The sequence below is a fragment of the Neolamprologus multifasciatus genome, chromosome 18 (assembly GCF_963576455.1).
Source record: "Neolamprologus multifasciatus chromosome 18, fNeoMul1.2, whole genome shotgun sequence".
Taxonomy (NCBI): Eukaryota; Metazoa; Chordata; class Actinopteri; order Cichliformes; family Cichlidae; genus Neolamprologus; species Neolamprologus multifasciatus.
Genome location: NC_140456.1, coordinates 31,077,884 through 31,097,536, shown reverse-complemented (window position 1 = coordinate 31,097,536; position 19,653 = coordinate 31,077,884). Strand labels below are relative to the sequence as shown.

The window sequence follows — 19,653 nt, the reverse complement described above, 5'->3', positions numbered from 1 at the left end:
CTTCTTGAATTGATGAGGAAAAGGTGGCAATGTTTTTCCTGAATTTTGCTACATTTTAAAAAGTAACTAACCAAATATTTTCAAACCATTTCAAAGATTGTTTCAAAATGTTTCAGCAAGAAAAAGCTTCCAGCCTAACTAAACTATTTTTCTAAACAAACTTTTATTTCAGCCACGGAATTCTTATCATTTACAGAAATTAGAGGTAAACTGTCTACTAACCTCAAACTTAACTCCCCAGTCTTACTTTGCATAATCAAGTGAGACTTAACTGAGCTCTTGGTAATGTGAAAACACTAAAGATATAAACAGCACTACTGTCTAACCACATACAGAACCTGAATACAGAAATAGATGAGCATTCTGTCACACTTTCTTCATTATATAGAACATAAAACATTTCATGTGAACAAATTATTAGTGACTTTGCAGATTTTGGATTCAAAATTACTTATTAAAATTCCATAAAAATAGAGACAAACTACCTAAAAATAGTATAATCTAACCAGCCCAGAATGTATGTTGAATATATGTATATATGAATATATATGAATATATAGGAACAAGAATATTACCTAATATCAAAAACACAACAAAGCTGTACTTAAATATTTGAATAGATATAATGTATGTATTAGGATGATAAAATAACTTGACACAATAGTGGTTGCTTTTATTTTTAACATTTCACAACATTTTCCTGATAACACATGTATAACAGAATATTTTTATGCTGGTTAATTTTTTTACACAATCTCACAAATTTGTAGAAAAATGTGCTCCATCTTACAGATATATTCTGTATCCAAAAATACAGACATTTGAAATCACAGAACTTATTTGGGGAGCATTTCATTTGACTTGAATTAATTTGACATTCTGTAAATGCCTTTTTAACATTGAAATGATTTTCTACAAGAGAATAAAAACAAAGTCAGATTCAGATTTACCAACTAAATCAGAGTGGAATTATTGACATACACTTACTATATATACTATACAATTATTGTGATGTTATCTGCCTCTCTGCTCAGTGGTGCCACTGGAGCTGGGCTTTCAAACTAAGATTATACTTCACACAAATTAATTTGCTGTATAAGACAATCCAGTTGGATGTCTTTGTTTTATTATTATCCTTGCCTTTAGCAGACAGGACTAATAGGTACACCTCTGTTGGGTTTGTAGGCTGTTTTCCTTTTGACCATCTTGATGCAGTCTATGATGGGACAGACACTGAGGCACAAAGTGCAGCCAGTGCAGCTGTCAGTCACGGATGGAAGATGAGTTTCAGGGTCGAATGTTATAGCCTTGAAATAAGAGTCACATTATGGGACTGAAGCAGATACATCTCTTAAAAAACAAGAAAGTGATGACTGTCTGGATATAGTAGAAAAACATACCTGGTATCCAGAGTCATTGCAGGTCATGTAACATTTCCCACAGTTGATACACATCTCTTCATCTATAAGAGCCTGGACCTGAGAGCACAGGGAAAGGCCATTGTTGTTGTTGTGATATTGATAAATGATATTTTACTGCTATCTGTGATCATGAGAAGAAAACCTGATTTAGAAAATAAAAAGTGATTACACATGTGGTGCAATGACCTTTTGTTCATTTATCTTTTCCTATAAATCACTACAATGGTCAGAATATTACCTGGTTAGAGTGAATGAATGAGAACTGTGTACCTGCTCCATGTTGTTAAGTTCCTGGTATGCTCCAATGTGGCGCAGTGCTCTGGCTATCACGTCCTATAACACAACCCATCACCACACACATACATAAAAACACATTTATGGTTAAAAACCAAATGCAGTGTCAGGGGCTGGGTCTGTGACCCAGCCTTTCATTCGGCTTTTGATCTCTTTTGTTGTATTTTGAAGATAATGTTAAGTTCTAGGTTCATTATTTAGTTGCCTCAAGTTTAATCTAGTTATGTTTCACTTACGTCTTCTGGTTAGTCTCATGTATTTCTTGTCTGTGATTTCAGGTTGTCAAGTTTGTATTGTCATGTCTGCGTCTCATGTTTCCTGTTTTATTTTGAAGAGGTCTTGTGTTTCTATGTTCATTGTGTTTCATTTTACTCTTCCACTGTGAAGTCGTTATGCTCATTTGTGTCAACTGTTTCCCTGCCTGAGTGTCTGTTACCTTACCTTGTTTCCATGTCATGCTTCCAAGCTTATGAACTCATGCCAGGTTTCTATGTTCCAGGGTTTTGTTATGTTTAGCTCACCCGGTTTAGATTATGACTTAGTTCTGCTCTTTGCTTTATAAGTCCAGGCTTATTCTTCAGTTAATATTAAGTTTTGTTATTTTGCATGTCTACACTTGGATCCACCTTCTTCACTCCTTACAGTCTGCCTCAGCCAGACTGTGACATATAGCTTTATTGAACTCAACGTGCAGCACATATGTATGCGTATGATGGACCTTAACTGGAGGAACAGGCTTCTGGGGCACGTTGACCCGGCTGACGTTGGATTCCACCACATTGGTTTCACCAGCATCTCGGAGTCGTTTCTTGCATGCAGCAATGGCTTCCGTCTTTTCCTGAAGGTATGGACCAAAGCTAGGGAGACTCTAAACACATGCACATTGACCATTAAGAGGTGACAAATGGTTATTAGACAAATAACCATTTAATATGAAAAAGAACAGGCATCTTCTTTTGATTCAAGGTTTTAAATGTTAGGACGTAATAAAAATAATCTGGTCTCTAGCATGTTTTAAAATTGGTTAAATACAACCTAAGGAAAATAACAACACATTACACATTACCCAGGTTCAGTACTTATTTAACAATTTTTTAACTGGAAGCAGAAGCAAAACTAATTGCACCCTTACTGCTTCCTCAGGAATTAAGAGGGTAAGTACCAGTCTGGCAATGATAATAAGATGCATCTGGTTAACTCATTGTCATCAGCAAACGGGAGTACCTCTACTAGCAGCTAGCAGATGGTTTTGGCAGTTTGCTGGCCTGAAGCATTCAGGTGTGGGTTGACATAAGGCCAAGAAAGACCAAAATGTTACTATAACTGTTGTAGTTGTACCTTTCCAACCAGGCTTTCGAGTCTGGGAACTGGTTTTCCCTTCTGATGGCTCACTGTTGGAGGTGACTGACCATCCCAGTCCTTTAGCTCTAGGCTCTTTAGGTACAGCAAGGCCTTCAGACCTAAACAGGTGTAATGTCACAATAATACAAAAGTAAATATTTTGAAGCTCTAAAAACGTAAATGAATGCCTGTAAAGCTCAGCCAAAAAGCAGCTACGTACCCCCACAGTAATCCTCAATCAATGTGAAGTCCTGGTTCTGAACTGCACTACACACCTGTGGTATCCCGACAGAATGAGACAGTTGATCTAAGTGACTGGTCTGTGATCAACTTTTATTAAATGGCAAAACCTGTTACAGTAAATCGGTTATCACCTGTAACAGTGAAGCCCCAGCATGAAGAAACTGTAGTCCGCTCTCTGCTGAGTCAATACCCCCGGTGGCCAGAATAGGAAAACCTGGAATTGCTCTGGCGATGGCTGACACTGCTCTGAGAGCAATGGGCCTGATGGCATTACCTGAACACACCGTTAACGTGATAAATAAGTTTATTCAGCACTGCACTATACTTTACCATGTGTGTGCACTTACCAGAGATCCCTCCGTATGTGGTGCGTTTTTCCAAACCAACACTTGGCCAGGGAGCGCCATCAGCTTTGAGTCCCATTAAACCTGAGACTGTGTTGGTGGCTGTGACTCCATCCGCTCCACCTATAACACAGCACAACATTTACAGACTTGTTAACAGGCATCTGCTAATCATTCGCTACATTGTGGATTAGTACTGAGCAATGTAAAATGATACTGAATGAAAAGGTGAAGTGTGGTCACCTTCATGGGCTGCCTTGGCGATGTCAACAATATTTGTAACATTTGGTGTCAATTTAGCAAAGAATGGAATGGAAATGGCCTCACGCACCCAGCGACAGATGTTCCTTACCAGCACTGGGTCCTGATGACACAACAAATGAATAAATGGTTACACCTTCAAACTTAATTGTTCTTACATCCATTTCCTCCCTTGTATATTTGGGTGTTTATTTGTTTTGTTTTGTTTTTTCTTCATCAGTTGTGTGCGTACCTGTCCACAGGCCAGTCCCATGCCTCTCTCTCCCATCCCATGAGGACAAGAGAGGTTCAGCTCCAAAGCATCTGCTCCCGACTCCTAAACACATTCGTTATTTTTACAATTAAATTAAATCATCATTAGACTACATATTCTGTAAAAATGTTTATGATTATAGTGGTATATTGTTTTTATCACCTCAGCCATCTTGGCTAGCTCTGTCCAGTCTTCCTTGTTGTAACCACACATTATACTAGAAATCACCACCTGATGGACACAGAGGGATTTATTATTATTATTATTTTTAGATTTTAAACATCATCACACATTTTAGACTTATTTTAGAACTTTGTACTTCAAACTTGGGTGAATTTTGGTACAGTGGTGCAAATGGACACTGCTAGAGAACACGCACTAAAGACATGAAATGTCTGGTAAAGCACATGTGATGGAATGAAGCTCATGGAAAAAAAAATCAAAGTAAGAAATATATAATATGGTAAAGAAACAATCCAGAAAAATAAGTAAATGTATATTTATTATTTAATTAAAATCATCATACATTTCACCTGCAGTCAGCTGAGACTGAAGAAGTCACTTGGATGAGTGACGAAACGTTTCTCCCACAAAACGCTACGTCCAGATGAACAGAATCAACTTTTGAGACATTTCATTCAGCTGAACACACACGCGCGCAACAACAAGCTTATCACCAAGGAAAGGTATGATGTAATGATGGTATGATCCAGCCTCTCGTCCTGGGGCTCGGTCACTCAGGCACAGCTGGCTGCCGGCGGAGCTCACGGGCACGTCACTGCAACCCCCCCTGGCTTCTGCTCCGTGGCTGCTGGGTGACCCCTCATCTGGGACTCTCCTCGGCTCTTTCTGGGACAGTGGCACGGCTGCCCCTCTGTTGGTCTTCCTTGGTCTCTTGTGTTCTGAGGGCCTCTGGATGTCTGGAGTTTTGATCTCCTCCATACCTGCTTCATGCCCTGGAGGACGGGGCAGTGGCCCCCCAAACCCTCTAGCAGATCATTACATGAGGGAACCTTTTAAGAAAACAAGCGCGTCCATGCTCACAGGTGTACACACGGGTGATCACACACACAAACTACACCCTTTTTGGCTCCTACCTCAATGCACACTGTGCTGTCGATCTTACGTGCTGCACAATAATGTTTAATATTTAGTATTTACTGTCATATTCCCATATATCATTGTGATGTTGTTTATTGTATTACTCTCGTTTTCTTCTGCTTGTTTTCTTTTTTCTTTCTCAACAGGTGATCCAGGTGATCGATATATGTATTTTTTTTTTATTATTTTTTTTTTTCTGCTTATTCTGTTGGTTTTTGTTTTTTGCCCTTCTCCCCCGTCCCTCTTCTCAACTGTTTTTCTTTCTCTCTTTCTTTCTCCCTTTTCTTTCCCCCAGTCAAGTCTGTCCCGTATTCAGCAAGTGAAAATAAAATAAAGAATAAAAGGTGAATCAAATGGACCATTACGGCAAAGCTGGGATGGTCAATTTGGTAAAGAAAATCCGTTGGGCATCTTTCTTCGCCTTTAGACAATAATTCTGATGGCAAAAGAGCCAAACGGGACAGGCAAAAAAAAAAAAAAAAAAAAAAAGGTATGATGTAATATCAAACTTACGTTGTTGGGGAAGTCTTTTTTCAGCTCAGCAACCGACTGACACCAGTAGGCTGCTGTCTTCTCACTGATGAGCTCAATGTTGAGGAAGGAGCCCAGACCGGGCCCATAAAGAGGGCCTGATGTTGTACCACGCACAATTCGAGGAGACACATTGGTCACCAGATCCTAAAGACACAGATTTATAGAGCCCATTCATGAAAAACCTTAAAGTGAAACTTTAGACACAACAAAGCTTTTGTGTTTTTCTTTCTGAAGCTTTTACTTGTGTTCATCTGGTAAAGAATCCTAAACAAATCACTTTTTTTTCTTTTTTTTTTTGTAAGCTCACAATTTCCTGAGGAATAAATCTGAGGTTACATAATACATTAGTATGGGAAAAATATAAAAATGCAAAAACAGCAAAGGTCTGCAAGGAGGAAATATTGATATGTTACAATGATTTATTGTAAGGTATTGTAAAATACATGTTCGGGTGAATAAATCTCTTTAATGCCTGCAAGTATAGTCGTTCTAGTGACTGGTGGTTTGGTACATTGTTTGCACGTGTGGTACCTTATCCAGTCCAAATGTCTTAGTCAGAGCGAAGCCCCATCCTTGTTCAAAAGCTCTTCTGATCATGGCTGTGCTAGTGGTAGGAGGAGCAGAGGCCAGGCCAAACGGATTTGGGAATTTTATTCCACAAACTTCAATGCTGATGTCCACCTGGTCTATAGCACTGTAGAACAATGGCAACTTTGGAACTGGGTCTACTGTTTGTCCATGAAGAGACTATACAAGTAAAAGAGAAGGGATAAATATTTTTGGTAACGTTATTGGTATGATATTTTGTGTATTATGCATGAGGTACAAAAATTGTACATGGACACTAAACAAACCATTAATAGGCACAAGTTCAGTAAGGAAGATCTGCAGTTATTCATATGCCTGCTTTCCTAGATGCAGTGTTGTGAAGGTTACTTTTAAAATGTATTCCATTACAGAATACAGAATAAATGCCCCGAAATGTATTCTGTAACATATTCCGTTACGTTACTCAATGACAGTAACGTATTCTGAATACTTTGGATTACTTAATATATTATCATGCTGTTTACAACTACATGAATGTACTATTGCTGTGATTTATTACTGTTACTGAAGGTCCGCGGCTCCGAACCGTAGTAAAGGGACCTCTGGCTAATACGTCGGGTTCTGTGTCGGCTCGTAGCCGAAAACTAGCTTTACTTTGTTGTCTGGGTCAACTTTGCTTGCGAGAGACAGAGAGAGGCGTTGAACGGCTGCTCCAACAGAACTTACTGTTTCGCAGGAAAACACGAACACGGTGTACAGTCGAGTCTTAATAGCTTACTTACAACTGGGCTCGTCAGGCACTCTTCTTGGCTGCAGTGGTTATTATTATATTTACATGCTTCCAGCTCCCGTTTTTGCTCGATGACAGCTCGTACTTTTCCTTTTTCTCCCTCCCTCGCTCACAGACACATAACGTGTATGGCAGTCCATTCTCCCTGCAGCACGGACTACACTGCCTATGATGCTACATTCTTTAGAGCTATACCGGTAGCATTCTGCCTATTAGCTTAGCACAACAACAACAAAAAGGCCTCTCTCACCCAGGAAACACAGAGAGAGCGAGTCACCCTGTAACCATGGCAACCGTAACGCTGCTGCCTGGAACAACAGAACGTAGCTGTCAAACAAAACCCAAACAGTCCTGACCCGCCACAATATGAAACAGGGAAGTACCGCCGTGTAATCCATTTATTTCAACAAAGTAACTGTATTCTAAATACCACCTTTTTAAACGGTAACTGTAACGGAATACAGTTACTCATATTTTGTATTTTAAATACGTAACGGCGGTACATGTATTCCGTTACTCCCCAACACTGCCTAGATGTTCACTATAACCTTCCCATGCTGTCAAACTCAGTGCTGTCATCATTATACTAGCCCAGTCACCTTTTTGATTGGATCAAAGAAGGCAAGCAGCCTCCATTCTAAATGGTTTAAAATTCTCATTCATGCAACCAACCACCTCTCCATCTCCATCTCGCCCCATCCAAGCTTCCATCTCCATCTTCAACACCACCAGTGCCTATGTTTTGGGGTTTCCTGTTCTAAATCCTATCGCTACTGGGATTCTTTTCTGCGATACGGGTCATTGGAGTCTAATCGCCAAATTCATTCATTTTTCCATCTCAGTAAATCTTGTTCGGTTCTCTCCTTATCGAACTCATTGGTGTTTAGAGTCTTAGCAGACTTACCTGTATGTATCTGTGAATATGCCACGAGGCTTGTTTGCCATCATTCACTGACTCCACTGTGGTGTTTGCCAAACCAGCGACGTCTCCTCCAGCAAAAACCCAGGGCTCACTGGTCTGCATGGTGCCTGTGTTCACCTCTGGAGTACCCCAGCGACTCAGCTTCACAGGCGTCATGGCCTCAGTCACTACAAGCACCCAGCATATCAGTCAGTTTCATGCTCTGCCTCAGTCTAAACATCACCTGCAAACTTTCAAACCATTACAGATTTAATTTTGTTATGTAATAATACAAAATCTAGATGAATTTGCTTGCTCCCTAGTCTGACAGAATATATAGCAAGCTATACTGATTAACATCTCATCTAAGTTTAGCACAAAGAGTAAGGAAATTTGTGTTTGGTCAATTTTCTTTGCTGTAAAAATGCTTCTTTGCAATAAATGTTCTACTGTTGGAAAATTCCCCCTTAAATGGAGCTGCACCTGAAAGGAAAATGCATTTGTGGGTTGAGCAGCAAACTTTAGTATGTGGAAAAACTTGAAAAATGTCATCTGCCAGTACCAAAGAAGCTTATTCTGCTATTGACTTTTGTTTTGGGCTGCTGGTACTCCAGGTCTTTGTAACTGATGATTTTCAGAGAAATGTGCTTTTGTGTGTCAAGCCTCTGAACATTGACCAAACATTAAAAGGTTCCTTACTCAAACGATGAACTAGTGTTGTCTAAACCTAACAGAGAACAACGTTTTTGCGCTGTATTTAAATCACAGGTTTTGCACCTATTTCCCATGTTAAGAAACTGGGAGTTGGTCAAGAGACTTGCTCAGTAATGTATATTTTTTTTAAAAAAAATGTAAAATTAAAAAAGACAAACCAGCACTCAGAAACCAAAGTTTTACAATTACATCTAGATTTGTCATTACTTCTTCTAGTTAAAGGTGAAGCAAGAAGTTGGGTAATGTGTTGCGCAGCTGATTACTCATTACCTTGTGGCTCATTCAACATGGATCCAAAAGCACTGATTATGTAATCAGCCTTCAGTCTGACAATTTGCTCCTCGTCTTCAATCCAGTCACCTTCCTCAGTCTGCTCAGTGCGACAGAACTGTAACCCAGCAACATGCCCATTCTTCATAATGACCTCACGGGGAGACAGAAAAGGAAGGAACTCACACTGCTCCTCTTTAGCCAACTCCATCTGAGAGGAAAAAACGTCATACATATCAGTACACTCATCTGGTAATCTGTCTGTATACTGCGTCAGTCTATCCATCTGCCTTTCATCAGCACCTCCTCAGGAACAGCTCTAATGTTGGTGAATCCCCTCCTGAAGCAGACATACACTCTTTTGGCTCCACACCGAAGGGCTGAGGTGGCACAGTCAAATGCAGTGTCACCGGCCCCCAAAACTATCACCACTCCCTTTAGTTCTGGCAGAGAGGAGCGACACTGACACATACCTAGGCAAAGCGACAGAGAGCCCAAAATGTAAAAAAACATGTCACCAGCAAAAGTACTGTATGAATGAATGAGTATGTGCGGATACACTAACACATGAAAAGTTACGGGCTGATCAAAGGCTGTGAAGTGATGCTATTGTCGTATGTTTGGGATCGTGACTTCATATAAATTATGTGTATATTGTGACTTTGTTACTGCACATGTGAACTATAATCCTGTGGACTGGTAGAGGAACAAAAATTAAGTAGTACCTTTCTTGCTGGCAGAGGCCACCATGGGCAGAAAGTCCTTAGAAGTGAAGAATCCTTGATCCACAGTTAAACCCTTGAAGATTTCAGCTCTGTTGGCCTGTGGGAGACCTGGTGTCACACACACATTCACAGACACATGCAAACAGGACTTGATGAGGACTTAAAATGCATGCAGAAAAACAAATTTGATGGTTGATGTAATTCAGCAGTTTATTATAACTTTTTACAAATGTGCATAATATCCAGACACATCCAGATTCCAGATGAATTTACAGGGAACTAAACTGGAATCTATTCATAATGGTTGTCAAGTGAAACTCACCAATCCCTATGAAGACAGCCTTAAATCCATCTTCCTTCAGGGACTTCAGAGTCATTCCATTAACACCCAAGCCCTTCTCACACACCACCTGTAGACGCCACAGAAACAAAATGTTTTAACTGAACTGTTGACTCATGTAAAGAGATTAGACTAATATAATGGATGCTACAAATACTATTTAAAAAATACGTAGCAGTATCTTGTGCCACATTTCATACCTTCACTCCCAGGTCCTTCATCAGGTTTATTTCAAACTGGACGACCTCATATGGAAGCCGGAATTGAGGGATTTCTGACGTGCTGCATAGAAGAACATATCTCTTTGAATGATTTTTGTCTCCCCAATGCTATCATGTTGGTATTGTGTCTTTCATCTGTCCTCGTGCCAGCTTCTCACTAATTTGCAGACATATTAAAAAAGGTTTACCCATGTCTCAATTCTAAAATTCTTTTTAAAAAGACTGAACCTTTACTTCCCAAGTAACTAACAATACAATATAAAACAGCTTGAGGGAAATGAACACTGTCCTATAATATTTTATATAATAATAATGTTAAGATACCTCAGCCCTCCTGTGTACTTCTGTTTTTCAAATATTGTGATATTATCATATCCCAGACGGGCCAGGAAAGAAGCACAACTAATTGATGCTGGGCCACAGCCAATCAGAGCTATAGGGGTGTGGTAAACCTCTGGCAGCTCATTGAATGGTGGGAGTTCGGGGTTTCTTATCTGAGGGATGCCCATTTTACTAAACACCTGTAAAGAAACACATACACAAATGCACACGCCAAGAATAGTCTTTAATACACTACGTTTACATCATGGCTGATGTTAAATCAATATAATTGATTAGAAATGTGTTTTCTGAAAACTGTCGTACCTCAATAGCAAACTGCTGTAACCCTCCAATGTTAATGGGTCCTTCTTCAGAAGCATACAGGTTGCAGCCCCCTACACACAGCTCCGATGTGGGACAAACCATTCCGCAGGTCAAACCCAGAGGGTTGTCAGATAGAATGGCACGCGCTGCCCCATAGTAGTTCTGTTACACAAATACACACACTTGACATCAGAGTACTGCTATCTGGTATTACTTTGAATATCTGAAGACATAAGGCTATGTGAAGGCAGGATCGGGGACCCAGAATGCAGACTCTCATATGGACCTTAACTCAAAAACACAGCTTTATTATTGAACTTATGAAATACAAAACCAAACTGGAAACTAAACACACAGGCAGAACACACAGCCAGGAATGAGGGAGATGCAGACAATATATACACACGAGGGAATCAGGACAAAGAGGAATAACCTGGGGAAGACAGCTGGACATAATCTAACTGACGAGACAGAGGACAAAACTGCACATGCTGCACACAGGGCAGGAGACTATCAAAGTAAAAAAGGAAGTACGAGAACATACACACACTCGCTGTGTCCCAATTCAGGGTCTGCACGCTTGAAGTACGCATTTCAAGTGCGATTACGTCACCGCCACGCGACGACGGCTGTACCAATTCGAAGTGTACTTCAAATGCATACTCCAAATGTGCCGTCGATTTCCCCAAATATCAAGCGTGGTCCGGTGCACGCTTCGTGGTCCCATATATCCCACAATTCATAGCGCGGCGGTGGGTGTGGATAATTTTGCCGCAAAATAAGGCAGAAGGGAGCGGCCGAAGAGTGAACTGTCAAAAGTAAGTACTGAACATGACGTCACTTAATTATGTGCGAATGTTTAATAACGAAGAACATTAAAACATTGCTGTTGGCAATGTGTTATATATATATCTGTATATATATATATATATCATAATAATCTGTATATATATATATATATATATATATATATATATATATATATATCTGTATATATACAGATTATTATGATATATATATATATATATATATATCATAATAATCTGTATATATACAGATTATTATGATATATATATATATATATATATCATAATAATCTGTATATATATATCTGTATGTATAGGCTTTAAAACCAAGTTAACGCTGACAGTACAAACATCACTAATGTCACACAACTTTGCCAACATGTGGCCAACAGCAATGTTTTAATGTTCTTCGTTATTAAACATTCGCACATAATTAAGTGACGTCATGTTCAGTACTTACTTTTGACAGTTCACTCTTCGGCCGCTCCCTTCTGCCTTATTTTGCGGCAAAATTATCCACACCCACCGCCGCGCTATGAATTGTGGGATATATGGGACCACGAAGCGTGCACCGGACCACGCTTGATATTTGGGGAAATCGACGGCACATTTGGAGTATGCATTTGAAGTACACTTCGAATTGGTACAGCCGTCGTCGCGTGGCGGTGACGTAATCGCACTTGAAATGCGTACTTCAAGTGTGCAGACCCTGAATTGGGACACAGCAACTGACTGACTAAATACAGGGAACAGAGGGAGTGAGAGAAACAGAGGCACGACTGGGGAACAGGCGAATAAATGTGGAGACAGAGATAAGACAACATAAACTAGACAACAAACCAAGATGACTTAGGAGTACAAATAATTAACAGAGAAACCAAAGTAAGAGTAACCAAACAAAGAACAGAATCTCAACCTCAGACTATAAAATAAACCAAAACTAAAAGTCCAAAACAGGAAACGCTGGGTACAAGACTCGGGATCATGACAGAAAGAGTGCAGAGTGGATTCTACCTTATTGGAGATACTCGTAATGAATGACTTGATGTCCAGATTAGTTGGGCAGCTCTTCTGACAGGGAGCATCAGCACATTTTAGACATCTAAACACAAATTTTTCATTTGTTTCTGCAGCTTAACCAAGAAAGATTTCTAAAACATAAAAATTGCATGCAAACAGTTTGGAGGATTTTTGTTATTTTAGACAAAAAACATCCACACACAAAAGATTAATTTCCAACAAAAATGCACTAATACATAATGCAGTCGTGACTATGGAAGGTTACTGATAAGACCTATAATTCCATAAGGCTGTAATGAAACTAAATTGTTACACAGTTTGTAGTGCTGTAATGTCTAATATTATAATGGATACATTTAAGATAATACTTTTTCATGTACAGTGTCTTAGTTTAATGTGCCAGTACGTCACTATCACGATCTCATAAATAAAATTTACATTTTGTTCATTTTGTATATTTTGTCATGATGGTGTAGCTAACTGAAAAAATAAAGAAAGTCTTTCGAAAAAAAACCTTTCTTTTGACATGGATTATTATTATATTGTGTGTACAAATGTCATGGCTATTCAATTAACAGTTGGATTCATCCAACTGCACTGCTGCCCTTTTTCTCTAATGGTGATAAAAAAAAAAAAAGTACATGTGTGGAACTGGCCTGACAATGATCAGAATACTCTTCTCTAGCCTGCATTTGTTGTGACCATCTGAAATTTGGTATCTTTTTTAACATAAGTTGAATGTCATCATATTTGTGACATATGCTACATTAAAAACGAATAAATAAAGTAGCCTCTTCATTAATCTTCACCTGAGAGCTTCTCGTAGTGCTCCTCGCTCGCTCAGTGTTGTATGCTTGATGTCGTCAAAGTTGTTTTCTAACTTCACACAAGACTGGAAAAAAGAGTGAAGATGATGAATGATGTTCCAAGCATTAAATTATGCAAATACTCTAATTTGACTAAAGATACTCTTTTAATTGAAGCTACGTCATGTTTGTGTATTTGTCTTACATCGCAGTTCCTTTCAGGGTTCCTCTTCCAGTGTTTCTTTTCTTTCTTCTTACTGGCTGTGGATATAATCTGAGCATGATGCTTCACCCTTGGATTCAGAGCTAGGATGCTCTGAAAAGAAAAAGACACAGGTTTGGATTCTTAGTCTGCACGCCCTAATAAACATGAGTAGAATCTTCTTTTATTTTCCAGAGACTTAAGCATTTCAAGTGGTTCCATAGTATAGTGGTTCACATTTTTGCTTTACATACAAAGGAAGGATCCAGGAAAAGCATCCAGTGTGTTTGTTTTTATAAAGTGGTATGGTTGCAGAGGGAACTAGATAATTATATTCAGAGAAGTCTTATGCCACAACCCCAAATTCCAAAAAATTGGGGCACAAACCCGTCCATATTTTCTTCACAATAAAACACATTTCTAACCTTTTATTATTTCATGAAATATATTTTCTCATATTTAATAATAATAATCCATCCATTTTCTTCCGCTTATATGGGGTCAGGTTGCTGGGACAGCAGCCTAAGCAGAGAAGCCCAGTCTGTAGCAAACTACCTAATCTAGCTTTTCCAGGCAGCACAGAGGCTTCCTAGGCCAGCTGAGAGATAAACCTCTACCGAGTGTCCTGGATCTGCCTCAGGGCCTCCTCTTGGTTGGACATGCCCAGAACACCTCACCCACAAGGCATCCTTGTCAGATGCCCAGACCACCTCAAAGGCTCCTTTATACAATTATAATTATTAGCATAATTAAGTTAACAAAAGACAACAAAGGCAACAAAAGACTGGAAAAGTAGGTGGTCTTAGAAAGAAACAGCTGGAAAAATACTTTGCAACTAACTAGGATAACTGGTCAAAGGTCAGTAATGATTAAATATAATGATTGAATATAAAAAGAGCATCTTAAACAGTTTCTCCACAGAAAATGTTTTATTTTCCGAGCTATTTCCCCTCAGTGTGTCTATATAGTGCTGGCTTCCTCTTATTCCTTGTCAGTCTCTATTTTCTTGTAAATAGTAATGGACTGATTCTTGTAGAGCGCTTTTCTACTCTCTCGGAGTACTCAAAGCTATACAACATGCCACATTCACACAATCACTTTATCTATACTTAGTGCTATCTAACTACATTCACACACATTCTCCGATGGATGCATCGGAGAGCAACTTGGGGTTAGTATCTTGCCCAAGGATACTTGACTTGCAGACTGGAGGAGCCAAGAATCGAACCACCAACCTTCCAATCAGTAGGTGACCTGCTCTACCTCCTGAGCTACAGCCACCCTTGTGTTTCCTCTTTCCTCTTTCCGGGTTCCTGTTGTTATAGTTTGCAATTCCCTTTTAGACATTAAGTTTTGCTTGTTGGACTTTTTACAGCCTAATAAAATGGCTTATTTTCTTCTGATTCCTACCTGCTTCTGTGTCTGCATTTTGGGTCCTCAACTTCACACTGCACAGTCTGCATAATATGCAGACCGTAACATCATTATCTTTCCAACAAGAACATTGAAACTGTGGAACATTCTAGGAAGTCTGGCTGTTTTCATGGTCGGGTCAAGATGATAAGATAATGGTGAGGTCGATGCACTGAGCTGAATACTGAACAGTATTTTATTCATGTAAATTCTGCCATTACAGAATATTATCACTGAATGTATTAATCCAACCTGACCTTGACTATTTGAACATTAGTGGCTAATGATCTATTGAACTGGTCTTAGCATATCAACGCATCATTAGTTTCCAAAAATATGGGACATTTTATAAAATTTTGATTAAAAAAAAATCAGTTCATTGTAGTCTATACTTGATTGGAAGTACAGTGATAACACATCAAATCATTCAAAAATGTAATAATTTAATAATTTATTTGATTTTAAAATCAAACAATTTGGAGAGGGCTTTGCATGAGACTAACTAAAAGCACTACTAAAAATATTTTCTACTTCTATGGGGCTAAAACCTGAGAAAATCCAGCTAGTCAACAGTTCATCCATATTTACTACAGAGGCATCCAGCAATTAACACAAAATATGTTTTGGCATTGCCTTGCTGGGATAAGTAAGCCTTCACAGAAAAAAAAAGTCTGCATGGCATGATGTTGCCTGTCTATCATTTAGCATCAAAGATGACTTGACAAGTGTGTTATCCACGCCATGTGGACTAATACATTCAGCTATGGGAACAGGTGTCCATGACATCCATGATTTCTCTCTCTCTCTCTCTCTCTAATATATATTATATTTTATATATATATATATATAGTAGAAAGCTATATATATATATATATATATATATATATATATATATATATATATATCTTTCTAGTCTTGACATAAAGACGAGAAAGCTCCTTACCATGCATGGAGGGTTTCACCCCAAGTCCAGCACCCTGAGGCTGTACGCTAAGCGGAAGGAAGGGGGCCGGGGACTGGTGAGTGTCAGCACCACAGTCCAGGATGAGACAAGGAACATCCAAGAATACATCACAAAGATGGCCCCAACTGACAGCGTGCTCAGTGAATACCTCAGGCAGCAGAAACCCAAGAAAGTGGAGGAAGGCGAGGAACCATCATGGAAGGACAGGCCCCTGCATGGTATGTACCACCGGCAGATAGAGGAGGTGGCTGATATCCAGAAATCCTACCAGTGGCTGGACAAAGCTGGACTGAAAGATAGCACAGAGGCACTAATCATGGCAGCACAAGAACAAGCACTAAGCACAAGATCCATAGAGGCTGGGGTCTATCACACCAGGCAAGACCCCAGGTGCAGGCTGTGTAAAGATGCTCCAGAGACAATCCAGCACATAACAGCAGGGTGCAAGATGCTAGCAGGCAGGGCATACATGGAACGCCATAACCAAGTGGCCGGCATAGTGTACAGGAACATCTGTGCAGAGTATAACCTGGAAGTCCCGAGGTCAAAATGGGAGATGCCCCCAAGGGTGGTGGAGAATGACCGAGCTAAGATCCTGTGGGACTTCCAGATACAGACGGACAAAATGGTGGTGGCTAACCAACCGGACATAGTTGTGGTAGACGAACAGAAGAAGACGGCCGTAGTGATCAATGTAGCGGTTCCGAATGACAGCAATATCAGGAAGAAGGAACACAAGAAGCTCGAGAAATACCAAGGGCTCAGAGAAGAGCTCGAGAAGATGTGGAGGGTGAAGGTGGTCCCCGTGGTAATCGGAGCACTAGGTGCGGTGACTCCCAAACTAGGCGAGTGGCTCCAGCAGATCCCGGGAACAACATCGGAGATCTCTGTCCAGAAGATCGCAGTCCTAGGAACAGCTAAGATACTGCGCAGGACCCTCAACCTCCCAGGCCTCTGGTAGAGGACCCAAGCTTGAAGGATTGACCGCCCACAAGGGCGAGCGGGGAATTTAAGGTTGTACAATCAAACACATGGCTTGTTACATAATACCAGGCGATCATGTTCAGACTGCATCGTGCGGCATTTTACCCACTAAATCCTCACCGTTGCAACATGTTACAGTGATTAGCCAATGTATAGGTCTGTCATATATCTCTGATAACTCTACTGGTCTTTAATGTTAAAATATATTCATCTTGTAAGCATGTTATCTTGACTTACTGAGACCCACAAATGGTACTCTGGATAGGACAGGGTATAGCGTTTCTAGTTATGTTGGTGCTCCTTGACCTGATAGAAGCTTTTTCCCCCTTTCCAACTGATGGTTCTTACTCTCAATTTAGGTGTCCTGCGTGGCCTTAATATATCAGTGAAGTACTATGTCTCTCTGCACCCAAGAGGACTTTTAAAAGAGTAAAAATCAGGTGACTCAGTAGATTCCTTTAAAACGCATTTAGACACCCATGTTCTCAGGCACTTTTTCCCTATTTATCTGTTTTGTGTTTCCAGAAGTTTTATTTCATTAAAAAACATTTTTATTTTATAAAACATTTTATTTTCATGTCACTTTGACATGTATTATTTTGCCACAAGGCAGAGAACACATCAGTGTGCGACATGCAGAAACTGTGGGTGGCTCAGTGAAGCCAATTTCTAAATTAGTAAGATGTAAGATGTGTTTTTACTTTGTCCCAAAAACTCTGGATACTTTCATTTCTATTTCAGTATCATCTAAATCACACCAGGGCACTCCTCACACTAAAGTCAATACTTTACATTAGTAAAAAGAGTAACCCAAAGAATCTCCATCGTGTGACTTTGCGGTCAGGCTTGCTTCTTATAGAAAGAAACGTCTCACCCTGTGGGCAGCCGAATGTTGAATTATACACAGGCCTTTTCTAAAGACACACACAGTAAGGGAAGTACTCTTTGTGCGGAGAAACTGATGGAGTCAAAGGATATGCAGTGCCCTGTGCATGGCGGAAATCCATTTGAAAACTGTGATATGCCTGCAAGTCTGATGAAACTGTATATGATTGTGACTGACTTACTGTTATTCCAGGATCACAGCTGTAAGTATAGTTTCAATTTTTTCTTGTGAAATGGTCACAATTAGAGGCCAGTCATGTGCAAATTAGCGTACTGTTAAGCTTCTAGATTAGTGGAGAATAATCTTTAAATCCCCATAAAAATTCTATGGACACAATTAGAATGACTATTTTACTATGGCATGGAAAACATTTTGGAAGCGCAGTTATCCACACAACACCTGTATATGTGTTGCTAGAGAATGCTATACATTGCATTTTCCACTTAGTATATATCATATGAGAATATCCTGCTATAACATATAACACAGCAAATTTACCTCAATGTCTGGAAGATCTTTACTCAACATGGTGCTTCAGTCCAGCTTCCGGAATTAAAGCTTTTAAAAGGTTGAAAATTATCCTCTGCAGATTGTGGTTGGTGTTGTGGTTTAGAGGTCCGAAGCACTGTCCGGGACTACTCTGCTCACAAGTGGAACTATATAAGAGCTACGACCGCGTCACCCCTCTTAATAAAACTTTTAGACAGACAGTTTGAAGGCATCAAACGTCATACTTTCTCCTGCCAACCTGTTGATGAGGTGAACTTACAGGCAGAGCTCTTATCACTCATATGAGGGTTAAAGTTCAGCTTACAAACTCGGCTGCAGCTAGCAGATTCTGGGTTCACTGCACTCGAGTTTGTAGCTAGACAGTGACCACGGCAAAGTTCAAACTCCACCTCTAAGAGGGGAGTGGACCTCTGCATATTTTTCCTCTTCTATCTGGTAAACAGTTCTGTGTTAACCCTTTTTTGTCTCAAGGACTCTATTCTTTTCTTCTACTTTGCGGGCGCTTCCTTCTCCATACAGAGGAGAGATCAGCTATTCAAGAGCCAGAACTTGACTGATCAAGCAACTGGATATCAGCAAGTTCTCCTGTAGCAATATAACTGATTCTTCCTCCATAGTCTCTACTGGTTTAGATGTAACACAGCTTCTGACAGTAAGGAACATGATTGCCATGTGGTTGGTTGCGGTTAATAGACTTACATTAGTTTATGTTAGCTAACTAGTGACAGAATCGATAACGACAGAAAAATAAGGACACTAAAACTAAAGATCACTTTAAGGGGATCACATTTGTGCTGCCCCTGGCCGCAACACCGAGTTTTATGTTAAGAAACAGAGGATATACTGTCCACTTTCACTGTCTGTCTCTTTTGAGTACTGTGTGGAGGAGAGCCTGTTTGAGCCACCACAGCGGCAAGCTGGACTCCAACACTTACAGAAGATGGCGCTAAACACGCTTTCCCCTTATTTCTTAAATCCAGCTTAACAGACAGTGTTATATCTATTTCAGTTTTTGAGAGCAGGGCTCAATGGTGTAAATTAGCTTTTATACATCTAGCGCTTCATGTGCTCTTTAACACAGCCAAGGACACTAACCACAGGCTGTGATTTCACGT

At 39.9% G+C, this 19,653-nt stretch overlaps 1 protein-coding gene across 1 annotated transcript; it reads right to left on the bottom strand.

Moving 5' to 3' along the window:
• Positions 1-658: 658 nt before the first annotated feature.
• dpydb (dihydropyrimidine dehydrogenase b) lies at positions 659-19,000 on the bottom strand. The gene is made up of 25 exons (XM_085139819.1): positions 18,527-19,000; positions 13,785-13,895; positions 13,583-13,665; positions 12,768-12,855; positions 10,948-11,109; positions 10,627-10,823; positions 10,282-10,363; positions 10,064-10,151; positions 9,742-9,849; positions 9,320-9,489; positions 9,017-9,227; positions 8,036-8,220; positions 6,324-6,539; positions 5,772-5,936; positions 4,320-4,388; positions 4,137-4,220; positions 3,887-4,007; positions 3,647-3,766; positions 3,431-3,573; positions 3,277-3,331; positions 3,054-3,175; positions 2,434-2,583; positions 1,692-1,754; positions 1,401-1,478; positions 659-1,307 (listed from the first exon to the last, which is right to left on the bottom strand). The coding sequence occupies exons 1-25, from the start codon at positions 18,554-18,556 to the stop codon at positions 1,143-1,145; spliced, it is 3,066 nt and encodes a 1,021-aa protein (XP_084995945.1). The 5' UTR covers positions 18,557-19,000; the 3' UTR covers positions 659-1,142.
• Positions 19,001-19,653: the final 653 nt, after the last annotated feature.